The following is a 24,403-nucleotide window of genomic DNA, read 5'->3' on the forward strand; positions in this document are numbered from 1 at the left end:
TTTCTTAAACTGTTAAATGTTTGTTATGCTTCTTGCATTTTCCTCCACTGCTTCTCTTCTGAAATAGATATATTTCACAAACTGGCTACTGGTGTGTATCCAAGAAAAAGCATAGGCAGAAGAACCATAAAGACAGGATTTTCCACTAGTCCGTCTGATATCAGCACACATTCAAATACTCTTCCCTAATTGGGATGTCAGCTAAATGGGAAATCATGACTGTGCTTTCCACTGGAAAGAGACGAGACTACTCAGTTTCACACCTGCAGCTTTTGTTTAACTCCTAATTACCCCCCCTCCCTTCGGAATGCCCTAATACCTGCTTACAACTTGTACTCCTCAAAAGCAATTGCAATTATGCTGCAGCCTGCCACAGGCATCTAGCTAATAATAGCTCATGAAATAACTACACGATATATAAGCATGTATATGTGTATGTAATAACTATATTAATTGGATATAACAAAAGGAAACAATAGGACAGGAACGGTAGGCACGCTTGTGCTCTTATGCACACCCCTTACAGACCTCTTAGGAATGGGGTGAGGTCAATAGTAGACAGTTTTTGGTTGAAGCTTTGGGGATTTTGGGAAGAGACCAGAGTCGGGTAGTGTATTCCAAGTATTAACAACTCTGTTACTGAAGTCATATTTTCTGCAATCAAGATTGGAGTGGTTAACATTAAGCTTAAATCTATTGCTTATTAAATCTTTTTAATTTTTTAATCTTTTATTGTTTATTAAATAAATATTTTATTAAATTTTTTAATAAATATTGTTTATTAAATCTTGAAATTTCTTTGTCTCCAATCTCTGATAGGGAAGGGGCTCAAGCAAAAAGATTGTCTACTAAAATCACTTTTTTCCTTCCCATCTCCCTTGTATAATAGATTGGAGAGAAAGGGGTTTCAAAAGAGAACTGTAACAGGCCGCCAATGTAATCACGTTGCTTTCAATGTGTATAAGAGCAAACAATCCATTTTTGGTAACCCATTTTTCTCCAATTAATCTGTTCTGCACTGCACTGCCTGTAGTGGTGATCACTTAAGTCTTTCAATTACTGTTTGAGCTGTAAGTCAAGAGTTACATGATACCAAAGAAGACAACTAGCACCCCATGCAGGCTGAAGCAGCCATTGGTTTCTGGCTGGTGAATGAAGGGTGGCAATGGCAAACCACCCAAGGGACTTTTAGGTCCACGCTCTTGAGAATCACTCATTTAAAGAATGTTTGACAAACACCTATAGGTTTCATTTAGCCATATTTCTTTATTGATTTTACAGTACAATCGAGATACAATTTAAAACGAATGTTTCTTTTTTAGGAAAGAAAAAAACATAATTCCAAGTTATGAATTTCTGAATTGCTCACTAGTCTCTATCTGTGACCATAAATAAAAATTATTACAAGAATTTGGCAGTACACAGGGAAACCATACTTCTATACCAAAGGAACAAAGACAGATAGGAAATGGAAATGATCCTGCTTCATGCAAGTAATTAATTAAACAGCAATTTTCCACAAGAAGAACATTCCTTGAATAGGTCTGGAGTGGAATATTCAAGCTAATACATCAAAGAAAGAACTTCATAAATAAGGTCCACAGAGTAGCACAGCTTTTAGATTTCAGTCAACTATATCCATAGCTATTCAAAGAGAAGATCCTCATCTTTTTCTTCTGCAAGCAAATTAGCAGGTTCTTGCGCTCCATCAGCTTTCCGTAATTCTTGCAATTTTTCATTCTTCTCTTTCAGTATCTTTTTCTTTTCTTGGATCTTCTTTAATCTGGGAGGCATATGAAATCGACTTTAGTGATTTTGTTATTTGTATAGGAGATCAATTTTAGTGATTTTGTTATTCATCCTTTTAGATTGGAAATGTAAGAAAAGTACAATATTACCTAAATTTCCCTCCCTCCCCATTGATAGAAAAGGAAAAATAACTTTTTTAAAAAACGAGATGAGTGAACTGGAATGTGGATCCTTATTTATTGTAATGGCCAGGAACACCAAGGGCCCTGCAACACATTGAAGGAGGAGAAAAGGAGGCTGTCAAATTACACAGTAATCTGATTACAGGTTATTTTGCTTGGATCACATATAGCTATTGTTCACATTATCCACCTTAGAAACAATGAAGGTATCCCTTAGTTAACCTGGCTTAGTCTGCTCCAAACAAAGCTTTGATTTACATAGTCTCTTTTACCTTACACAAAATTAACCGAGTAGGAATTATCAACTATTTCTCAAAGGCAGCCAGTTTTCAATGATTAACTAACTCAAAAGACAGTTTTCAAGAAATAAATACTATAAAGACATCAAAGCACTGAGAGATGCCATAAGCAGTTTGCTCTGCAGTAATACTTTTTGCATTGTAGTACCCAACTACTTAAAAATCACTTCCCTAGATACCATCTAAAGTGTGCACTAAAGTCACTTGTGCTCAGATTTTGGTTCACAATATTTTGGTCCTCATTAATGCCCCCCCCCAATCATGGCCCTTATGACTAATCCCTTACATGTGTCAGAAAAAGGAGTTGACCTTAAAATCTAGTGTCCTGGATTAGATTTTAAGGTCAAAGTTGCTGGTCCTCTAGCAAATTCAGGTCTCAAGGACACCTAGTACATGTAGCAACTTCATGACCACAAAGCCTTGCTTTGAAACTAACCACCTCAGAACGCTCTTCAGCTTCCCAGCAAGTGTTATGGTGGCTACTGTGGTGTAGTGTCTAAGATATTGGTTGAGGAACGAGAAGATCCAGGTTCAAATCCACCTCAACCATCACAGCTTAGTTAGCAACTTTGACCATGTTACTTTCACTACAAACTACTACACAAGGTTAATTGTTTCCAAAAATGGGAGGGTAAAGATGATAAATGCTGGCTTCTACAGGATTTTTAATGCAGGCATTTTTCATCTTCTGCACTTTGCATCAGAAAACCAAAAATATTTCTAGATTCAAAATACAATATCTAACTCACTGGCTCACCTGTAAAACTCCTCTCGTTCTCGTTCATCCAACTCGGTTATGATGTAAGACAGGGTGCGTTCAATTCTAGGAATAATCACTGTATAAAAGGTAGTTGTTACTATCACACAATTTTAAAAGAAGAACTTGGGGTCTGAAATCTTACACAGGTAGTCCTCAACTTACGATCAATCCCTTAACAGTTCAAAGTTACGGCAGATTTCAAAAAAGCTACTAATGACCCATCCTTGAAATTACAACTGCTGCTTACCATGGTGACTGCATTTCAGGCACTTAGCTCCTGTTCACAGCTTGTTTGCAGTAACCCCTGGTGATGGTATTTTGGCAATTTCTAGCATTTTTTACCAGTTTCCAGCAAACTGCCCATTTGGAAGAATGAATTTGCTTGATGATCATAAGATTTACTTATTGAGCACATGATTCACTTAATAATTATGATTATGGTGACTCACTTTATGGCCATTGTAAAAACAGTTGTAGAATTAAGTCCAGTAACAACCACAATTTAGGACTGAAATTCTGGGACTCTGTTGTGATTATAAGTTGAAGACTACCTGTATGGAAATTCCCTATTACCAACTTATGTTTTCTTTTGTTTTATCAGCATTGCAAGCATTTGTTTGCCGTTTAGGTGGATACTTTGGAGGGGAATTCAACCCTTGAGGTCTCTTGGATCCCTCAGCACTCACCAACTTAAAAAAAGTTTTGCATAGCCTAGGACTGCCTTTGTTTCTCGTGAGTTCAGTCCAGGATGTATCTAAGGATATTCAAAAGCCCTTAAGGGATGTCATTCAAGTTACATCAACTTGTTATGTACTGTGTCAGGCGATTGTGAATCTTCTCCACTTCTAATTTAATTTGTTTAGATTGATTTTGTTTTAAAGGAAATTCATGTCTTCCCCATGATAGCACCCAGCAACCACTTTTGTTCCTCTCCCACCCCTGAACTAGTGAGAGATGCTGTGGTTATCCAGGCAGTTAAAACCTAAAAAAGAAGAGTACCATGGAGAAATGCAGATATTTTGGCAAATGACAACAGCCATTCATATTTTCAATTGTTAGACATATAACAGAACTTCATCTTAGGCAGCCTTTAAGTAAAGCTATAGCACAGGTATTTATATAGCTGTATAGGTACCTCAGCCCTAAAAACTCTCATTAATAGTAGTATGAGATATTATAATTAGAAGCATAACAAAATAGTCATTTGATCCTTCTGCAGTGAGCCATAAACTACTGCCCAGTCTGATACAGGGCAAAGAAAAATTCTGTTTTTCTTGTTATGAAACAATCTAGTAGGATAATAAAATAACTTTCAAACTGCATCAATTAAATGCAATATGCATTTGAGTATTCTACTTCTTAGGTATCAAGTATCGTATAGTGATCATGGGCAGGTCAAAGTTTTATTTAAATTGGGTATACAAGCCTTTTGGGGGGCACAAGTATAAGAGTTGACTTTAATCTCAGGGGAACAAATTCCATCTCTCCAAAATAAGTAGAACCAAGACAAAGAACAATTAATTTACATGCAATTGAAATTAATGAAATATATTTTAACAAACCTATTCCATATACATGAAATAATTTCTTTCTATTCACATAGAACTATAATTATTAAGGAACAATTTAAGGGACAATTTAAGGTTTTAAGGGACAATTTAAGGTTTTCAAGGATTATTTGTGGTGCAGATCTAGATTGGACACAGTTGCACAGATTTTGGGGACTACAGACTTGATATAGCCTTAGTAGTTATTAAGAAGTAGTACTGAATAGAAAATAAATAAACTGCATCCCAATGTGGCATCTTGCTTGAAAAGAGAGGCAAAAAGAATTAGATCAGGGACATTATTGGAAGGGAAAAAAACCTGGTCTGAAACATGTCCTAAAGTGGCATGTGAAGAAGCTGGTGTTAGGGAGATTATTTATTTGGATTATGATCCCCCTCTAATGGCAAACTTGGAAAACCTTCAAACATTAAAACTCTGATACTATGACACGTATCAGGGAACAATGCCTGTCTAATGATTCAGAGGGTGAGTAGATACCAATTGTGCAACAAGCACAGAAATGACCCACAGCTTTCTACATTATCAAATTTTACTTACCATGTTCAATAGCATTCACACGCCTATTTGTTATCTTGATTGCTTCATCCAGAGTAACAAATGAAGTCTATAGACGCAAATGAGATGGAGTATAAAATAAAATATTATAATGATTAAAAGTGATAAGATTGGCTTTCAGAAATTTAGCTCCAGACAAACCAAAGGTATGTTCCTAAAAAAATCTGAAAAATTCTTTACCAAATAAGGCCAAAATGAACTGGTACAATACCAACATAGTCACTCACCTGGCATTTCACATACAAAGATGAAAATGATTTGTTTACTTGGGGCCCATTTATTTAAATTCATAGGCACATTTCTTTAAATTATGAAACAGGTATCAAAAGACATCATACACAATCCCTCCTTTCCCAAAAGTCCTTACCAATGATATCTAAATGGTACAGAAGTGTGTGCTTAGAACATTTGCCCAATCCAATCTTCCAATCCTTATGAGCCTTCAACCAGAATGACCAGGGAGTCAGATTATGAGAAATGTAGTTTAAAACATCAAAAAGGAAGCTAGTTTGCCTACTTATCTGTAGTTCATAACTTTACAAAGGCTTGGAGAAAAGATTATACAATGTGGAGCTCTACTCAAATATGCATACAGAATGGCCTATAGAGTGCTCTTAACAGATCTCAGGAAGAGTCTATGCCTCCACAAAATAGATAAAGTTACAGGCTTGTTTCAAAGACAAGGCAATATAGCAGGAAGCCAGATACAACAAATTTGTAATTTGTGCAATGAACTATGCCTGGGCAGGGTGAAGCCAGAGGAAACTGGTGGAGGTCTGTAGCAGTCCTGACGTGCACATCGTTCATCTGACTGGGGTATAGGGGCGACTAACTAATCGAACCATCTACCCTAGTAGCTGGTTCCCTCCAAAGTTTACCTCAGGATAGCTGCTGCTCACAGGAGGCTGCAGATGAAAGCCCGGAGATGCAGTGAAGGTGAGGGCCAGCGCACCGGCCAAGATGGGATCCCGCCCCATTGCGAAGGTGGAGTGTGAGCACGCGTACTAGTACCCGAAAGATGGTGAGCTATGTGCAATGGTCAGATAGGCAGTGTTTTGAAAATCAAGCCTAAAAGTTGCAATCTGTTTTTCTCCTTAAATTAAAGCCTTTTACTATTACCGGCACCAATGAAATTCCCAACCAGCAACATTAAAACATTGCCATTTTAACTGGGATATTGCACATGGCTTCTTTTGTCATTTAACTTGGAAATAACTGCTGTTAGATATAATTGAAAATATTAAATAAGACCCTAATGAAAATAGTTGGCAGTACTATAATCCCTTGAATGATCATCCACCAAGTGAAGATTTCAAGTGTCTTTTTGACAGCATTCTGTCTCCACCTACCTGAAGAGAAGCTAGTTCTACAAGGAGTTCTACTGCTTTAGCATAGTTCCTTTTCAGCTTGGCCAGCTGTTCACCGCCTCTGGCTAAACCAGTCAACTCATAACCTAAATAATACATTTAGATGATTAGCTAATTCATTAAAGTTTCAATAAACTTTTAAGCCAAAAGAAAACATTAGAGAAAGAGATTAATTATATGGGGGGAGGGAGTGCCAACTGACTCACCTTCCTTGCTAGCAATAATATGAGAATAAATTTAGTAAGCCATTCTTACTAAAGATTTTTTACTAAATTCTAATAAATTTAGAATTTGGTAAGCAAGTGGCATAAAAGCTATGGTAATTAAATAAGTGAAATATAATCAAAGTTTGATATTGACTCTTGTGGGAAATTACAAACACTCAGGATTATAACTAAAAAGTATTGGATGCTTCAAGAGATGATCAGAAAGTCTCAAATATCTCTTATTTCCTTTCACTTGTTTACCTTCCTCCAGCATTTAAAATCTCCTTGGTAATGTAATAATAATAATAATAATAATAATAATAATTTAATTTGTATACTGCCCTTCTCCTGAAGGACTCAGAGCGGTTTACAGCCAGATAAAATAACAATCAAGGCATATACATTATTACTAAAAACAATAATTAAAAAACTTATTAAATTTGGCCCAAATTTTAAAATACATTCAAACCCTAAAAAACTAATTAAAATTTAAAACCCATAAAATCATCTAAAAAATTAAAATTCAAGCCAGTCCTGCGTGAGGGAATAAATATGTCTTAAGTTCGCGGCGAAAGGTCCGAAGGTCAGGTAGCTGTCGAAGTCCAGGGGGAAGTTCATTCCACAGGGTGGAAGCCCCCACAGAGAAGGCCCTTCCCCTGGGGGCCGCCAGCCGACATTGCTTGGCTGACGGCACCCTAAGGAGTCCCTCTCTGTGAGAGCGCACGGGTCGATGGGAGGTACAAGATGGCAGTAGGCAATCCCGTAAATAACCCGGTCCTAAGCCATGGAGCGCTTTAAAGGTGGTAACCAATACCTTGAAGCGCACCCGGAAGACCACAGGCAGCCAGTGCAGCCTGCGCAGGATAGGTGTTATATGGGAGCTGCGAACCGCTCCCTCTATCACCCACGCAGCTGCATTCTGGACTAACTGGAGCCTCCGGGTGCTCTTCAAGGGGAGCCCCATGTAGAGAGCATTGCAATAGTCCAGGTGAGAGGTAACCAGAGCATGAGTGACTGTGCATAAGGAATCCCGGTCTAGAAAGGGGCGCAATTGGCGAATCAGGCGAACCTGATGAAAAGCTCTCCTGGAGACGGTCGTCAGATGTTCCTCAAAAGACAACCGACCATCCAGGAGAATGCCCAAGTTGCGCACCCTCTCCATCGGGGCCAATGACTCGCCTCCAACAGTCAGCCGCAATTGCAATTGACTGTACCGGGATGCCGGCATCCACAGCCACTCCGTCTTGGAGGGGTTGAGCTTGAGCCTGTTTCTCCCCATCCAGACCCGTACGGCTTCCAAACACTGGGACAGCAACTCGACAGCTTCATTGGGGTGGCCCGGGGTGGAAAAGTACAGCTGCGTATCGTCAGCGTACAGTTGGTAACTCACCCCAAAGCCACTGATGATCTCATCCAGCGGCTTCATATAGATGTTGAACAGGAGGGGCGAGAGAATCAACCCCTGGGGTACCCCATACATGAGGCGCCTCGTAATCCATCTCTGCCCCCCTGCCAACACTGTCTGCGACCGGTCAGAGAGATAGGAGGAGAACCACCGCAAAACGGTGCCTCACACTCCCAAACCCTTCAAGCTGCGCAACAAGATACCATGGTCGATGGTATCAAAAGCCGCTGAGAGTTCTAACAGAACCAGGGCAGAGGAATAACCCTTGGCCCTGGCCCTCCAGAGATCATCAACCAACATGACCAAAGCTGTCTTGGTGCTGTATCCAGGCCGAAAGCCGGACTGGAACGGGTCTAGACAGACCGTTTCATCCAGGAACTAGGGTAGCTGACGTGCCACCACACTCTCTACAACCTTCGCCACAAAGCGAAGGTTGGAGACAAGATGATAATTACCTAACATGGCCGGGTCCAGGGAAGGCTTCTTGAGGAGAGGCCTCACCACCGCCTCTTTCAAGGCAGAGGGGACAGTCCCCTCCAACAAAGAAGCATTAATAATCCCCTGGAGCCAGCCTCGTGTCACCTCCTGTGTGGCCAGCACCAGCCAGGAGGGACACAAGTCCAATAAACATGTAGTGGCATTCAGCCTTCCCAGTAACCTGTCCACCTCCTCTGGAGTCACAGGGTCAAACTCCTCCCAAACAGTCTCAACAAGACGAGGCTCAGGCGTCTCACCCGGATCTATCCAATTTTGGTCCAACCTGTCACGAAGCTGAGCAATTTTATCGTGCAGATACGCACTAAAATCTTCAGAATGACCCTGCAGGGGGTCATCCCACGCCTCCAATTGAAGGAGAGAGCGGGTCACCCGAAACAGGGTGGCCGGGCGATTATATAAAAACTAAATAAACTTTTTCTTTACAAAAAAAATTTGTAAAACCTCAGATAATTGTTATTTAGTAAGGTATGTCATAAGAATCAGAAATTTTAAGTACAGCTTATTGATACACTTAACACTTACACCAAATTTAAAAAATACAAACTTACTATCTCCTCCTTCTTGGTAATGCTCAAAAACTGGCAATGTCACACCTGTAAAAAGCCGTACAACAGAATGTAAAAATTACACATTTCCCAACTTCTATTCCAGTCATCATCCAGTTCTCTCTAGTGAGTCCAAACTGAATTCCAAGCCAGCATTTTTAATTGTCCTTAAAATAATTGGACATATTGATCTAGAACACTGTTTTTTAGCCTCAGCACTTTGAAGATGTATGGACTTCAACTCCAGTCCCGATTGGAGAATTCTGGTCCACAAATCTTCAAGGCATCAAGATTGAGAAACAGTCTTCTATATGACTCACCTGCTACATTGTCTCTTTTAGCTCTGATTTTGACTTGAGCTTTGTTCACATTCTGAATCACAGTAGTACTGCAGGAGAAAAAAGAATTTTAATCTGCATAGCTACACAACAGATTTCCCTAAAAGTGCATGAAAATTATTTGCCAAAATATTTTCACCATATTATATCAGTTTTAACTAATAAAACCACCAACATATAGAACTTTAAAAACAGAGAACTTAATCCTAGCATATCTGACAAAAATTCATGTCTTATTACTCATGATTATTTCTTACTGATGAAGCTAATTCACATAAAATCTAGAAAAGATCAACACCTGCAACTGTAGCTTTTTCAGATATTAAAAACCAAATTGATGGTGAAAATTGCAGAAATGTTTAAGGATTTGGTGGTATTTTTTATAACAAAAATGACAGAATGATCAAACCTGTAAAATCAACACACTTCATAAAGCTCTCAACCATGAGAAATATGGTCCCAGAGCCATGGAAGTCCTGCTAATGTTTCTACAGTTCAGCAGGAAACAGAACACTATTTCCAATCACTATTAACAGCCAGGAATCAAATAACTTATCCTTGACATTAATTATTTCCTGCTATTAACTGGCAATCAGTACCAGTGGAAGCTGGGAATAAGATAAGAAAATATGATATATATAAGCTTAAGCAGCATTTGTGTATGAACATCTGAATACATGAACATGCTGCATGTAGGAAATCTGAATCATAATCTGGAAAACTGCAGCACCAGGAGTAAAAGTTGCCCACCTTGTTGGAAAATAGTCACAAAAAGCTCAGTATCTTATTCTGCAAGCCAATACTTTTCACAAATTCAAATTCCTCAGTGTTTTTATTTCCCCGTTTATCTTAAACCCTATTCTGAAGTAAATCTTTTTATGAGTGTTCCTATGTCATTCTTTCGTAAAGCATCTGCTACAGAATGTTCCTCTCCCTTATAATTTCATTTACAAATGCCAAAGTTCACTGATTCATTTTTCAAGATAGGGCTGGCATCCCAAAGGTGCTTTTTCAAGAGGCAATTGGACTTTCTGGTTTTTCTTAGACGTTTTGCTTTCTCATTTCTCTGCGAAACTAAATGTCTTCAAAGAACAATCAGAAAGTCCAGTTGCCTCTTGAAAAAGCACCTTTGGACAACTATGACCTGGATAACTGAGAATCTCCATAGGCATAGGGCTGGCATCTCACGTGGACTTCCTTTACCAAGTTTATTAGTTTCACCTAAAATCTCCAGCTGTGAACTTTGCTTCAGCAAGGGAAAAAGCAGCTTCTCTCATCACTTCACCCATCAACATCTTAGTCTGCAAACATAACAGAAAAGAAGAGCTTGTGAACTCAACATAAAAAGTACAGACAATAATAAATATTAGTAAGAACAAAAATTGTTCAATAATATTACGTTTAAGAATAAGACAAAACAAAACTCCTTACCTCAATAATTTTCTTCAAAATCTGCCGGAATCGTAAAGTCAATGCATCTGATTTTTTTTTCAAGAGGTTGCGACCAGTCTGGGCTCCTTTCAAACGGGCTTTCATTATAGTCTGAGCCCTATTGAAATCAGAAAAAATGAGACTTTTTAATCTATCACTTGAGATGGATGTTTCTGAAAATAAACTACAATCTTCTTTAGCACATAGAAATTTAGGGTGCATTTAGAACACAGGGCAAGGGACAGCATTCTTTGCTTAAAAACAAATACGCTATTAAGTATACCTGGGTAAACAATAATGGAATTGCAGTCTTAATCTACACCCCCAAAATATTTACAGGGAATAAACTCCAAATTAGCAACGATGGAAAATTCTTTTATAAGGAGACTTTTAAAAAGTTAGAAGTGCTGACAGGAGAATTTTCAGAATAAGAAGCATCTTGCGAATATATTTCTCAGTAAAGATATATTTGGCATTTTTTTTTTAAATTTGCATTTATATCCCGCCCTTCTCCGAAGACTCAGGGCGGCTTACACTATGTCAAGCAATAGTCTTCATCCATTTGTATATTATATACAAAGTCAACTTATTGCCCCCAACAATCTGGGTCCTCATTTTACCTACCTTATAAAGGATGGAAGGCTGAGTCAACCTTGGGCCTGGTGGGACTTGAACCTGCAGTAATTGCAAGCAGCTGCTGTTAATAACAGACTGTCTTACCAGTCTGAGCCACCAGAGGCCCTTACTATTATTTCTTTACCATCATTCAGAGTAAGACAAATAAGAACTAAATCATTTATAATTCAAGAAACTAAAAATGACAATATAATGCATGGTGAAATTTCTTCTTGGAAATTAGTATATAATAAGTCACATGGAACGTCTGAGCTTCCACACTTCCCTAATCGCCTAGAGGTTAGATACTACTGGTTTTCCACATGCTTCAAGCTTCCAATGAATTCAAAGTATCACTAGTTTACCAATTGTCTGCACCTAAATCTACTGAATAAAGAAAAAATAATTATGGTAGTATCCTAACAGTAAACTATAAATGGGTGGGTATAAGTACTGTCCAAGGAGAATTAATGTAGTTTCTTTTAAGAATCTTCATAAGTAGAAAGCAAGTTCAAGAACAGAAGTGTACCTTTTAAAAGAAGGTAAAATAGAGATTTCATATTCTTGTACTAGCTAGTTTTTGCCACTGCCTACTTAGCAGACTGATTCACTTACTAGCTAGAACAAGATCTTGTGTGTGCATTTCAACATCATTCTGTTTGCTGTCAACAGTGCCATCCACTAGTCTATTCTACAAATGTATTCTAAGTGTGGCTGATCTAAGCAAGATTTATGTCAATAGGAATATTTATTTATAGATATGACTCAGAACTGATCATATACATTTATTGTCTTCTTCACAAGAAGTAAAAAGCAAAAATGTTTTTATAATTCATCGCTCTCTTAATTATGGAGTTGGGCAATGAAGAAGTAAATAAGTAACATTTTCTACTGGACATTATATTTTTAAAAAGAAAAGTAGCATATATGCAATACTTCTTTTTCTAAATAATAAAATATTATTACTGAAAACTTAAAATGTTTACTAAACAGATACTTAACACAGCATATAGGAAGTAAAAATCTTGAAAGATCAAAGTTCCATTTAGAAATAGATATGACTCTACTATAGGCACACTAACAAGATTATAACCAATAGAAATATTGAAAGATTACCTACATATCTGACTCTGCGAGGGACAGTATAATACAAAAATTGGGAAAATATTTAATAATACTGATTATATAAATATCCTTAAGAAGCAGAGTTAAGAACAGAAGCAACTCTGATCAGAGTTAGCAATTCCAGCATGATTATTAAAAGGCATTTATTGTTTAGGAAAGTTTGAAATTAGTATTCAACTACTGTATTTAAAGTTAAGCACAATTGAACCCATTAAAATCAATACAATTATACATGCCAAGATGTACAAAAGATCATATAGCAAGGCCTCAGTGTTCACTTACTCTATTTGGGCATATGCACCAATAAAATTAATGGATTTGATTTCTAAAACACAATAGAATTGCACTACATGAAATCATCCCCCCCAAAAAAAAAAGTAGCTGTCAAATCCTTTTTACATGCATTAGAAATAGAAGAAATGCAATCTGTAAACATAATTTGTGAACTTTATGTTTAGATACACTGGGTTAACCATCACCTTGAAATAATGACAAAGGGAGACACAACTACAAACCCTATGGAATAAGGGTTGTTTTTTAACTTCAGGATTACTATCATCCTGCCTACTATTATGGACAGAATTTAGAGTAAATTACTTTTGAGATTTTTCTCCCCCATGCCAACCCTTTCTGGCAAGGCCATTCTTTCGTCTTATATCCCACATATTAGAAAGGAACGAACGCTGAATTCAGTCCTTTCAACAAACGCCCTTGCCACGAAACGCTCACGTTCAATGACAATCCTGTTCCACACAAAGTCATCCGCACGGCTAGACGACAAAGCGTTTATTCTTATGACAAGGCGATGCATGTCTTTTTCACTTCTGCATTTTCTTTAACCTGTTTATTCCGCTTGCTCCTAACTGGGGGAGTGTGGGGGAGAGAGAGAAGCGTCGGGGAGGACTACGAAAAATATTCTTCTTCCAAGGACTCTCCAAAGCAGGAGTCTCCAACCTTGACAACTTTAAGCCTGGCGGACTTTAACTCCCAGAATTCCCCAGCCAGCAAAGCTGGCTGGGGCATTCTGGGAGTTGAAGTCCTCCAGGCTTAAAGTTGCCAAGGTTGGAGACCCCTGCTCCAAAGATCACCGTTTACCCTTTTTCTGCAGATATCCGAAAAGATCTCCCCACAGCCCCCTCCCTCCCCCAATGACTATGCTGGAGCTTTGATGCAGGACAAAAATGTACGTTGCCTTTCTTACTTTTCACACACACCCCCAACGCACTTTTATTTATTTAGTTCAGCCTTAAATAGTCCCAACGAATGGCCCACCCGGCCGGTTTTTGTAATCAAAGCACAGCGAGCCCAGCCATCTCCTTCTGCAAATTCCTTTCTCCCCGACTGGCAGGCAGAAAACAGAGCAGCCCCCACCCACCACCAGGAGAAAGAGGGTTCAAGGGCGGGGGGGGGGGATTCGTGAACCCGGGATCAGGCTGAGCTCAAGAATTAAGAATAAAAGCCCGCTGCCCTGCGACACCGACACCACCACCCCATCCATCCTCGCCCAGGGCGACCGGTCAGAAGAAGAGGGCCACTCACATCCGCGAAGGGAAGATTTCGATCCTGTCCTTGCCCGACATCCTGCCAAGACCGACCGACCGACCGAGCCCACCGGAACGGTACTTCCTCCTCTCTCCCTCGGAGCAACGAGCCCGATCACGTGACTCCCTCCGGTTAGCAAGGGCACCGAGCCCTCCAGTTCGGCTTCCACGGGTTAGGCCCCGCCCCTTTTCTCCCCGTCGTCCTTGCGCGCGCCGCGACGCAGCGAACGGTTGACGCGACGGGACCCTCCCCCCCCCCCGTCAGAAACATAGAGCTAAAAAAAAGAGGGGGGAGAACGAATTTAGAATAGAATAGAATAGAATTGAATTTTTATTGGCCAAGTGTGATTGGACACACAAGGAATTTGTCTTGGTGCATATGCTCTCAGTGTACATAAAAGAAAAGATACGTTCATCAAGGTACAACATTTACAACACAATTGATGATCAATATATCAATATAAATCGTAAGGATATAAATTTATAAGGCAGCCGAGGATAAGGCAATGGGGTCGGCGACGCGTTAGTTGGGATTTCAGGGAGAAAGAGCGGGAAACAAAAAGGCTTCTGATTCTAGGGCAAGTCAGGCTGCAGAAAAGCCACTGCGGGCTGCACGGAGGAAGAGCAGAGTTCCTCCTTCTGAAACCCTGGATGCCTATGAGAAGAGCCCTCCTTTTCCCAATTAAGCGGCAGACTTAAAAGTAGTTGTGGGTCTGGAATTTGGGGGAAGCTGCTGACTTTTGAATTGTTTGAATTAAAATTGCTGAGCGTGGATTAATTGCCAAAATACTGGCAAGCTTTTTTTTAAAAAAAAGAAACTCGTATGATAGTCTCAAAGGTCAGTAAGGTTGGTCGTCTTCGGCCAGCAATTGGTTGATCTTGAGAAAGAGCGATTTAACATGAGGAAACTCAGCACTACAGGCCAGACCGGAAGTCCTATTACCACCCCGGAATATCCCACAGACCTCCACTTCCGCTGCCGAAAGTGCTTCCGATGGCTTCCCGAAACAGGAAGAGGCGGGGCGGCGGCTGCGCTGTGTGAGAGGCACGCTGAAGCGAGAGTGGGATACGTGAGGCTGGTGTGAGTCGGCTCCGAAACAGCGTTTGGCGAGCGGGGCTTGTAGAGCTGACAGGTAAAGCGGAGGGGTGGGGGGGGGGCGGTCCTGCGATTTTCATGCCTTGTGAGGGACTCGTTTTGTGGGTTCCCTCACACGGACTGCGGGCAGCAAGCGGAGGGAAAAGGGTGGCTGTGTCGAAAACTCTCGCAGGGTAACCGCTAGGAGCCACTTGGGCTATCCGTGAGAGGCCCGGCGGCCGTAAGAGCGTCTCTTACCAGCGGGATGGGCTTCTGTGATATCCCTTTGGATCCTCTTCTGGCCCTCGGGCTCTCCTTAAAATATGTCACAAAAGGGCTCCCTGCCCCGCAACGCCGCTTTCCCCTCGCGCCCTGCTGGGTCACAAACGCGCCCTTGCAGCCCGGCGGCGGCGGCGGCGGCGGCGGCGGCTGAGGGAGGGGAAAGCCTCCTGCGCGGTGGTTGTCCGCAAAAAAGGCTCGTCAGCGCCGAAGATGTAACCGCCGCAGGTGCCAATGTCGACCCAGGGTGCAGAGAGGGAGAAAGACGCTTCTAAGCGCCGGTCCTCAAACTGGCATGCTTGGTACGTTTGAGCCCCTCCGGGTTTTTTGAGGGGGGGAGACAGGAAAACAACGTCCTGGGATCTTTTGCTCGGGCTCAAGCGCTTAAGGATTTTTTTTTCCAGAGATGGTTAGGAGACTGGAGGCTAAAACATGTGAAGACAGTTGCTGGAATTGGGTATGCCTAGTGAAAAGAAGGACTTGGGGTGGGGTGACATGATAATATCTCAGGGGCTGCCACAAAGAGGGTGTCAAGCTATTCTCCAAAGCACCTGAGGGCAGGACAAGAAGCAATGGATGGAAACTATTCAAGGAGAGAAGCAACTTAGAACTAAGGAGAAATTTCCTAACAGAACAATTAATTAGTGGAACAACTTGCCTCCAGAGGTTGTGAATGCTCCAATACTGGAAGTTTTTAAGAAGAGATTGGACAACCGTTTGTCTAAAATGGTATAGGTCCGTGATGGCGAACCTATGGCACACATGCTGGAAGTGGCGCACAGAGCCATTTTTCTGGGCACGCGAGCTATCACCCAACTTACCTGAAGCTGTGCATGTGCGCACGCCCAGCTGGTGTTCGGGCCTCCAGTGCGCAGATGGTGTGGTTGCGCATGCAGTGCACAGTGGGGGCATGCGCCAAAACTGTGCACAGCACAGATGGTGCAGTTGCGCATGCAGCGCATGGGGGAGGAGCTGTGCAGTAACATGGATAGCACGCATGCACACAAAGCATGTGAAGCACGGAACTGTTCAGCACTCAGTGAGTAAAAAGTTCGCCACCACTGGTATAGGGTTTCCTGCCTGAGCAGCGGGTTGTACTAGAAGATCTCCAAGGTCCCTTCTAATCATTCTGTTATTTCTTCTCCCATTTGATATATAAGTGGCTTAATGGTTTGGGCAGAATTTGCTCTTCTTTCCTTAACCAGCCTGATTAGGTAAGAGATTTAAAAAAATAGTAAGGTTGCTGCTACTACTGTCGATCTACTGATAATAGTTGTCCATAAAAGTATTTGCTTCCAAATCGCATCTGCTTTTGTTAAATTTAGTTACTTTTGTTGTCAGATATAGAATAAACACACAAGTCTTCCTTTCCACTGATCACGCTTACCACCAACTATAACATCCTGTTAAAAGTTCTAATTGAGAGTTTCTAAGGTGGCCTCTGGCTTAAACACAGTTTTTATGCAGACTGCTGACAAGTAGGATGCACACTCCTCTTTCAGGTTTTGGAATTGAAAAGGGAATTCCAGAACTTTCTGGAATTGTGAAGACAGCTGTTACAGCCTTGAAGAGGGTGTTAAAGTTTAAAATACTTTACTTCTGTATCTCTCTGTCTGAGTCAGTGCTGGATTTTTTAGGACAGCATGCAGATTTATCTACATGCCAGCTAGCTTTCTGCATGTTAATGCAGATCTGGACACAATGCTGGGAGTGTGATTTTTTATAAGGCTCTTTAGTGAGCTTATGTGTTAATTGAATTTAAAATATTTTTCTATATCTATTGCAAAGATGCAATCTTGAATTTCATAGCTGTAAATTATTCTTTAATGAATAATGAATTTAGTTAAATTCAAATTAAAGAAGCAAAGTTTTCCTGACCATTGTTCACAACTGCTAACCAGTCATTGAGTTGTTCTAGATATCATTCTTTACTCTATTTTCAGTTATGCTTCACTATTACTAATTGTTTTGATTATAAAACGTATTTGTACTTACGACTTTCTGATTATTGCAGGATGCCTGGATTAAGCTGTAGATTTTACCAGCATAAATTTCCTGAAGTAGAAGATGTTGTCATGGTCAACGTCAGGTCCATCGCAGAAATGGGAGCCTATGTTAGTCTTTTGGAATACAACAACATTGAAGGCATGATCTTACTTAGTGAGCTGTCCAGGAGACGAATCCGTTCTATAAATAAACTAATCCGAATTGGCAGAAATGAATGTGTTGTTGTCATAAGAGTTGATAAGGAGAAAGGTGAGTTGCATAACAAATGCAGCAACTTTTTCAGTCTATAAGATTATATATATGGTTTTCAAAAATATTCAATGAGAAGATTAAAGTTGTAGAAGAGCCTACCAGAAGGGTTGGTATGTAGTAATTTGGAAGAACAGATCTTTCCTGTTACACTTAATAACTATACGTAGGTTTTTTTATGAGAGAAAGACTTAGAAAGACTGTTAGTTGACTTAATATATTCAAAAATGTATATGCTATTTTAGGTTATATTGACCTGTCAAAAAGAAGAGTGTCTCCAGAAGAGGCAATTAAATGTGAAGACAAATTCACCAAATCAAAAACTGTAAGTTTTTGTAAGAAACATTTGTCGTCCTGCTTTGTTGAATAATGAAATACATTTTAATTCTGCTAAAAGTTTCAGTTTGCTTGACCTTAAAATAAAGAAAAACAAGATAGAGCCATACAACTAGTTATACACATAGTCCTTAACTTACAATTACGATTGAGCCCCAAATTTAAGTTGCTAATACATCACAGAAATTTCCAATTATACTGTCAATAACTCTGCAGTAGTAGAATTTTACTTTGTTTTTTCTGTTTGTTCTGCATTCCTAAATTAATTTTGGAAAATGGGGTTTTTAATTTATCCACTCCACTTAGAAGAAAAGTTGTACAACATTTAGTAAATAAATTTATCTTGGATATATTTAACATGAAAGTGGTGACTCTGTAGCTCAGGTGTAGGTTCATTCTCTGAGCTTGTGGGTTGGTTTCTGTATGTTTCATTACCAGGCTAAGTAACATCTTAAGCAGAGTTTAGGGGATGTTGGTGTCAGTGTTCTTCTGTTCGTGGTGAACACCAACACTGACATCCCCTAAACTCCGCTGGAGATGTTACCTAGCCTGGTAACAAAACGTTTGGAAACCAAACCACAAAGTCTTAAGAACAAACCTTCACCCTCATTATTAACACAGTTGCCCTAGCTTTAAAAGAATTTTTTAACTTCTGACCTCTTTGGCTATATCAGGTATATTCAAAGATTCTAAAAAGATACCATGGCAGGACACAAGGCCATGACAATTTTATCTGGATCAGGAAATTTGTGTGTGGGTACGTTGATGAAATATTTGACATTTTAAGAAAAGGCATCTCCTATGTATATGTATATTGCACGGAATTTTCAACCTTCATTATATTGTTTCATTGGATTAGAATTCGTTGCGTTAAATATAGCAATATTACATTCTCTTGCAACTTTTTCCCTGCTTCTGCCCAGGTTTACAGCATCCTTCGCCATGTTGCTGAGGTTTTAGAATACACAAAAGATGAACAGCTGGAGAGCTTGTTTCAGAGAACTGCTTGGGTATTTGATGACAAGTACAGAAAGCCTGGATATGGCGCATATGATGCCTTCAAACTTGCTGTCTCGTAAGTAAAGATGCCTTTCTAATTTTTCACTAATTTAGAAATTAGAGGATAAATTTGTGCATTGTTTGCTTTTATGCAGATTCATGTGCCCTTATTATTGTTACTCAACAAATAGACTTTTTCTCATTTTGAAGAGGCAGCAGCATGATAGTCTGCTTCTATCTATAAACTCTATTTGTGTCTTTTGCAAACCTAATTTTCAGGAAAAAGAAATGTGTTTAAATGTTTGCATAGTTTATTGTTTTGACAGTTCCTCATTTCTCTTTTATAGATAATTTAGGAAATTCTGATAAGGTTTTCTTTGATTATTCTTTTTATAGCGATCCCACAATCCTTGACGGGCTGGATTTGACGGAAGATGAAAAGCGTGTGCTAATTGACAATATCAATAGACGTTTGACACCACAGGCAGTCAAAATTCGAGCAGGTGAGTCCCCAAAACTGCCTAAGTTAAGTCAATCGAACATTATATATACTTGAAAATGTCAATTAGTGAGTATATTATGAGGATATGTTGAATTATTATTATTATTATTATTTATTCAATTTTTATACCGCCCTTCTCCCGAAGGACTCAGGGCGGTGTACAGCCAAGATAAAACAATAATGCTGCTTTTTGCTTTATGGTAAATCTAAAACTATTATTATCTGAACATGTGATTATTATCTTGGCTCATTGAGGACTTGAACAATAAGCATGACTGGGAAATGTTTGAATGGATATAGATTAGGAAAGTGAATTTTGCAGTGCTATATTTCAAAATGTATCCTTTTTTTGTTGAATAAGTTATCCAAACAGTTATTTAATTTTCTGAAGGAAAAGAACCAGAAATTCTCAAAGAGTTTTCTGGAACACAAGTGTTTTTGGATAGACAGGAATTGGAAAGTTTCTGAAAATGTAAGGAATCAGAGATTCATTGGCAGGGAGATGGAAAAAAATGTTCATTAGATGTTATGAAAGAGAAAGCACTTAAAAGATGAAGAAGGAAATTAAGGAAAAGAGCATGCAGAACAGCAAAATAAATCAAGTGGAGTCTAATAAAAGGACAAGAATAGACATTTGTAAAATGACTTCAGCCAGCTGCCTAAATCTTTAGCCCTGGCTCATTCAGTTCTTAACGGGTGAAAAGACAAATCTTAAATAATAGGTAGAAGAGGTACAGCTGTATATATAACTAGAGAAGATTGTCCTGTTTTACAAAGTTATTGCCACTAAGAACTTTCTGAATAATTAGTTTATCATGCAATTGAATCAGAGCTGAATTCAGAGTATACAGATGTTAGGCAACAGGTTCATATTGCATGAAGCTTACTAATTTACTGATATCATTTCAAGTTATATTTGAAATACTGTTATATTTCTAATCAGAAATATTCCACTGGGATTAGGAAAATGTGGAACATTTCTGCCAAGTAATAAGATCCAAATTATAATTTTCAGTGGTTGAATTGTATAACAAGCTAAATGCATTTGTTCCAAAATTTCCAATGGTTGTTTATGAACTTTCTCCACCCTAAAAAACTTGCTTTAAGCAGCTCAAATTATTTCTAACATGACAACTCATTTCTTTGAAAATAAAAAAAATACCCATATGAGGGATAAGGGGGAAAATAGGATTTTATTCAAATATCAAACCACTTGGCTGTGTGTGTGTATAAAGGTATCTGGCCATTTATGTTACCAGTCAGTGAAGATTGACAGCCATTGGTTGGATTCCTTTCATTTTCTAGAAGCATGAAATACTAAAGAAGGGCTTTCTTCATAACAGGAGAAAGGATTAGATGCAAATGTATAGGATTTGTAGGAAAAATTGCATTGTAAGGGGGAAGATACAAAGAAGTAAACCAAATTCAAGAAAATTGAATTTCTCATGTGTCTTCTGCTTCAAACATTCCAACCTAACCATATTGTAGATTAAATACAAATGTAACATGATTTTCCTTGTGATTGTCTCTTAGCCTATGGCCTCTTGATAGTTAAGAATATTTTTTTATTTTTCATTAGCATTTATCTTTAAAATGCAATGTTATTCAACTGTATATATTTGGTTGCTAATTATTTTAATTTTTCTAAACATTTTTAACATCAAAATGTTGGCTATTTTAGATATTGAAGTGGCCTGTTATGGTTACGAAGGTATAGATGCTGTAAAAGAAGCTCTGCGAGCTGGCCTAAGCTGTTCTACAGAGAGTATGCCAATCAAAGTAAGTAGATATCCTTTGACATGGTTGTTCTGGAAAATCTTGAATATAAAAAAAATCTAACATTCTCCTGTGGCTTAATCATCATGCCACCTAGTCTGTTAATGTATAAGAATTGGGTTGAGAGGAAAGGTGAGATCTGAATTGACCCAAGAAAGCCAATTACAATCTTACAGTGGCTCAGTTGGATTAATTATTTTAGCAATGTTATAAAACATTGTATTTTGAAAGCATAGAAAAAAAAAGATTTCCTTAAGGCAGAAAATTAAACATTTACAGGAAGTCAATGTTAGTTACATTCTGTTAAAATGTTACAAATGCTGAATTGGCTGAAACCTCAGGAATGTGCATTTTGGCTGATTCCAACATTTTGTTGCTCTGTATGTCCACGAATAAGCTCAACAATGGCATGAGTACTTATTTGTGGATTACAAATAAGTGGATTACAAATAAGTGGACTGACAAATGTAGAACCTGTAATTAATGCAGTTTGCCTGTATATCATGGAATACTTGTCATTTAAAAGTTTATTATCTTATAGTCTTTTCTCAAAATACTAGAAATTAACTCCTTCACAAAAAGAGCAGTATGAAATAAGTCCTGGGGTTCTTTTGGAATTAGTTCAAGATGTAAAGTATCTTTTATCAGCAGCTTTGAGGAGCAGGTTAAGACTTATTATGAAAGCAAGTCTAATACTACCTCATTCTTTTTTAGATAAATCTTATAGCTCCTCCTCGATATGTGATGACCACAACAACACTTGAAAGGACTGAAGGCCTTTCTGTCCTCAGCCAAGCCATGGCTGTCATTAAAGAAAAAATTGAAGAGAAGAGAGGTGTCTTTAATGTGCAAATGGAAGTAAGTATTGTGTATTCATCTAGGCTGGGATCAGGGACACTTACGGAAAGGCAGTGAAAAAGAGGCATGCTGCAGCTGTCATCTTGACATTTTGACCCCCTCCTTCCCACTGCAGACATCTTTGCTTATGATCCTCAGAGCTAATACCTGCAATTGTAATTATTGCCATGTAGGGAGGGTCCAGTGATTCTTGCAGTCTCTACCCAGGAGCAAGAATTTCATTTTTCTTGTTCCGTTTGTTTTGGTTCAGTCATAGGCTACTTAAAACCAGCTACTTCATGCACAGAACATTTCACATTTGCAGTCATTGCTGCTTGCACTTTACCAAAATTTATCCTGAGTTTTCTGTTTATTAGAAATGTTTATTTCTGAATCACTCAGTAGAGAAAAATACTGTATCCTAATACCCCATGGTCCCGCACAGTTCCTTTAATGTGGTAGGAAAAAATATTAAATACTTTATTAAGTGTTAAATATTTAATAATTGCTCTTGTGCCTTGTGGTTTTATATTCTAATAACTGTTTTTATTGTTTAAATTATGTTTGTTTTAATTAATTGTACTCTACCTGTAGTAACTTCTTAGCCATATAAAATTAACAAATAAAACTGATATTAAAGTAATGAAATATATCTTAGCTTCAGTCAGATAATTATTTTTGTTCTTGTTCAGTTAATTTTGGGAAATGCATGTTTTGGCCTCCCAACAAGTTTATATCATTGCAATACTGTGTTTCTGGAAACTATATATTTAATAAATAACCAAAAATAACTCCCGGTTGGCTCCATTTAGGCAGACACTGAATTGGGACAGCATGTCTACCACAAATCCAACTTGGATTGCACTGGACAAAACTATTTGCATTTGTTATGAAAAATCAGTGAAGAACAATTCAGTGCTAGCTTTTACACCATTTTGAGGTTTTGACTCTCCAGTAATGAATTCAGCTCGGTGCAGAGTCTTTTTGATAACTACCCCTCCCTTGTCCCCCAATTTTGCTAGTAATTGTAGCTTTTAAGATTGTGTCCCTTAATTCAACAGTGCACTGCAGATTGTAAATAACTTTCTTTGTCATATTTTCAAATAATGTGTATTTGTTTATTTTACCTATTTTAGACAAGAAAATCTCAATAAATGTTCCAGTAGATGCCTTCATAGTATTATATTTCTGTCCATTCTTACAGCAAGCAGGAGTATTCCCTCCTGTAGCCTTAGAATGTACAGCTCTCTTTTTTCCCCCAAGGAGTACACAGTCTAATTAATGGAGATGGAAAGAGTCCAATGAAATCTACACTGTTTTTTAAAAATGAAATATACCAATAGGCAGCAGTTGTTTATCACTGGTTGGCAGTCCCTTCCAGGGCAAATGAGTTTGACTGCATATAGCAGGTTGATAATCGCTGTCTTTTTTATATTTGGACAAGTCAACTGCATGTTTAATTAAAAGTACATTTGTTTAAACAGATGCTGAATTACACTGGAAGATAACCATGTATTGATCACTTTGTCTTTACAGCCCAAGGTGGTAACTGACACTGATGAGACTGAACTTGCAAGGCAGTTGGAAAGGTTGGAGCGTGAGAATGCTGAAGTGGATGGAGATGATGATGCTGAGGAGATGGAAGCAAAAACTGAAGATTAAATTTGTTGGCATGGCAAAATAGATGGAAATTATGCCTTCATGCAAATAACTAAAACACCTAGAGTCGACTGATGAGATTTCATTGTTAAAAATGCCACAGGAACAGACTTGAAATACTTTCAAGTTTTTAATGAGACCAAATTTTGAACAGACAAGAAACCATCTGCTACAATGTGTTGCTTGATTTTCTCAATGGGAAGGTACTTCTCACTGAAGATTAAAACCTTTCTCCCCTAAATAATCCAAGCATACTTTGATGACTCTTCTTAATATTTTCACATCTTACACATTCAGATTGGCAACTGGTTCACTATGTTGTATCAGTGAGTTTCTGAGGATTAAACCAATATTCCTCCACAGACCGCACTGAAGCATTCAATAAATGTATTGGATATTTACTTGGGTTTCATTTCATTTTTATTTTAAGAAATCTGTAGTGCAAAGAGCTAAAGAGGAAAGAGTGGCTTTCAGCTCTTGAAGATGGCAGTTTGTATTT

General features: G+C 38.7%; 2 protein-coding genes across 2 annotated transcripts; one reads left to right on the top strand and one right to left on the bottom strand.

Annotated features, from left to right (window-relative positions):
- Window positions 1-1,246: 1,246 nt before the first annotated feature.
- Window positions 1,247-14,379, bottom strand: ATP6V1D (ATPase H+ transporting V1 subunit D). The gene is made up of 9 exons (XM_058161870.1): window positions 14,184-14,379; window positions 10,905-11,022; window positions 10,695-10,774; window positions 9,456-9,523; window positions 9,139-9,183; window positions 6,464-6,567; window positions 5,097-5,163; window positions 2,988-3,066; window positions 1,247-1,783 (listed from the first exon to the last, which is right to left on the bottom strand). The coding sequence occupies exons 1-9, from the start codon at window positions 14,222-14,224 to the stop codon at window positions 1,645-1,647; spliced, it is 741 nt and encodes a 246-aa protein (XP_058017853.1). The 5' UTR covers window positions 14,225-14,379; the 3' UTR covers window positions 1,247-1,644.
- A 790-nt stretch (window positions 14,380-15,169) lies between these two features.
- EIF2S1 (eukaryotic translation initiation factor 2 subunit alpha) lies at window positions 15,170-24,305 on the top strand. Its single transcript, XM_058161871.1, has 8 exons — window positions 15,170-15,318; window positions 17,554-17,795; window positions 18,041-18,120; window positions 19,055-19,206; window positions 19,527-19,633; window positions 21,314-21,411; window positions 22,123-22,266; window positions 23,782-24,305. The coding sequence occupies exons 2-8, from the start codon at window positions 17,555-17,557 to the stop codon at window positions 23,905-23,907; spliced, it is 948 nt and encodes a 315-aa protein (XP_058017854.1). The 5' UTR covers window positions 15,170-15,318; window position 17,554; the 3' UTR covers window positions 23,908-24,305.
- Window positions 24,306-24,403: the final 98 nt, after the last annotated feature.

This window comes from Ahaetulla prasina, chromosome 1 (assembly GCF_028640845.1).
Source record: "Ahaetulla prasina isolate Xishuangbanna chromosome 1, ASM2864084v1, whole genome shotgun sequence".
Lineage (NCBI taxonomy): Eukaryota > Metazoa > Chordata > Lepidosauria > Squamata > Colubridae > Ahaetulla > Ahaetulla prasina.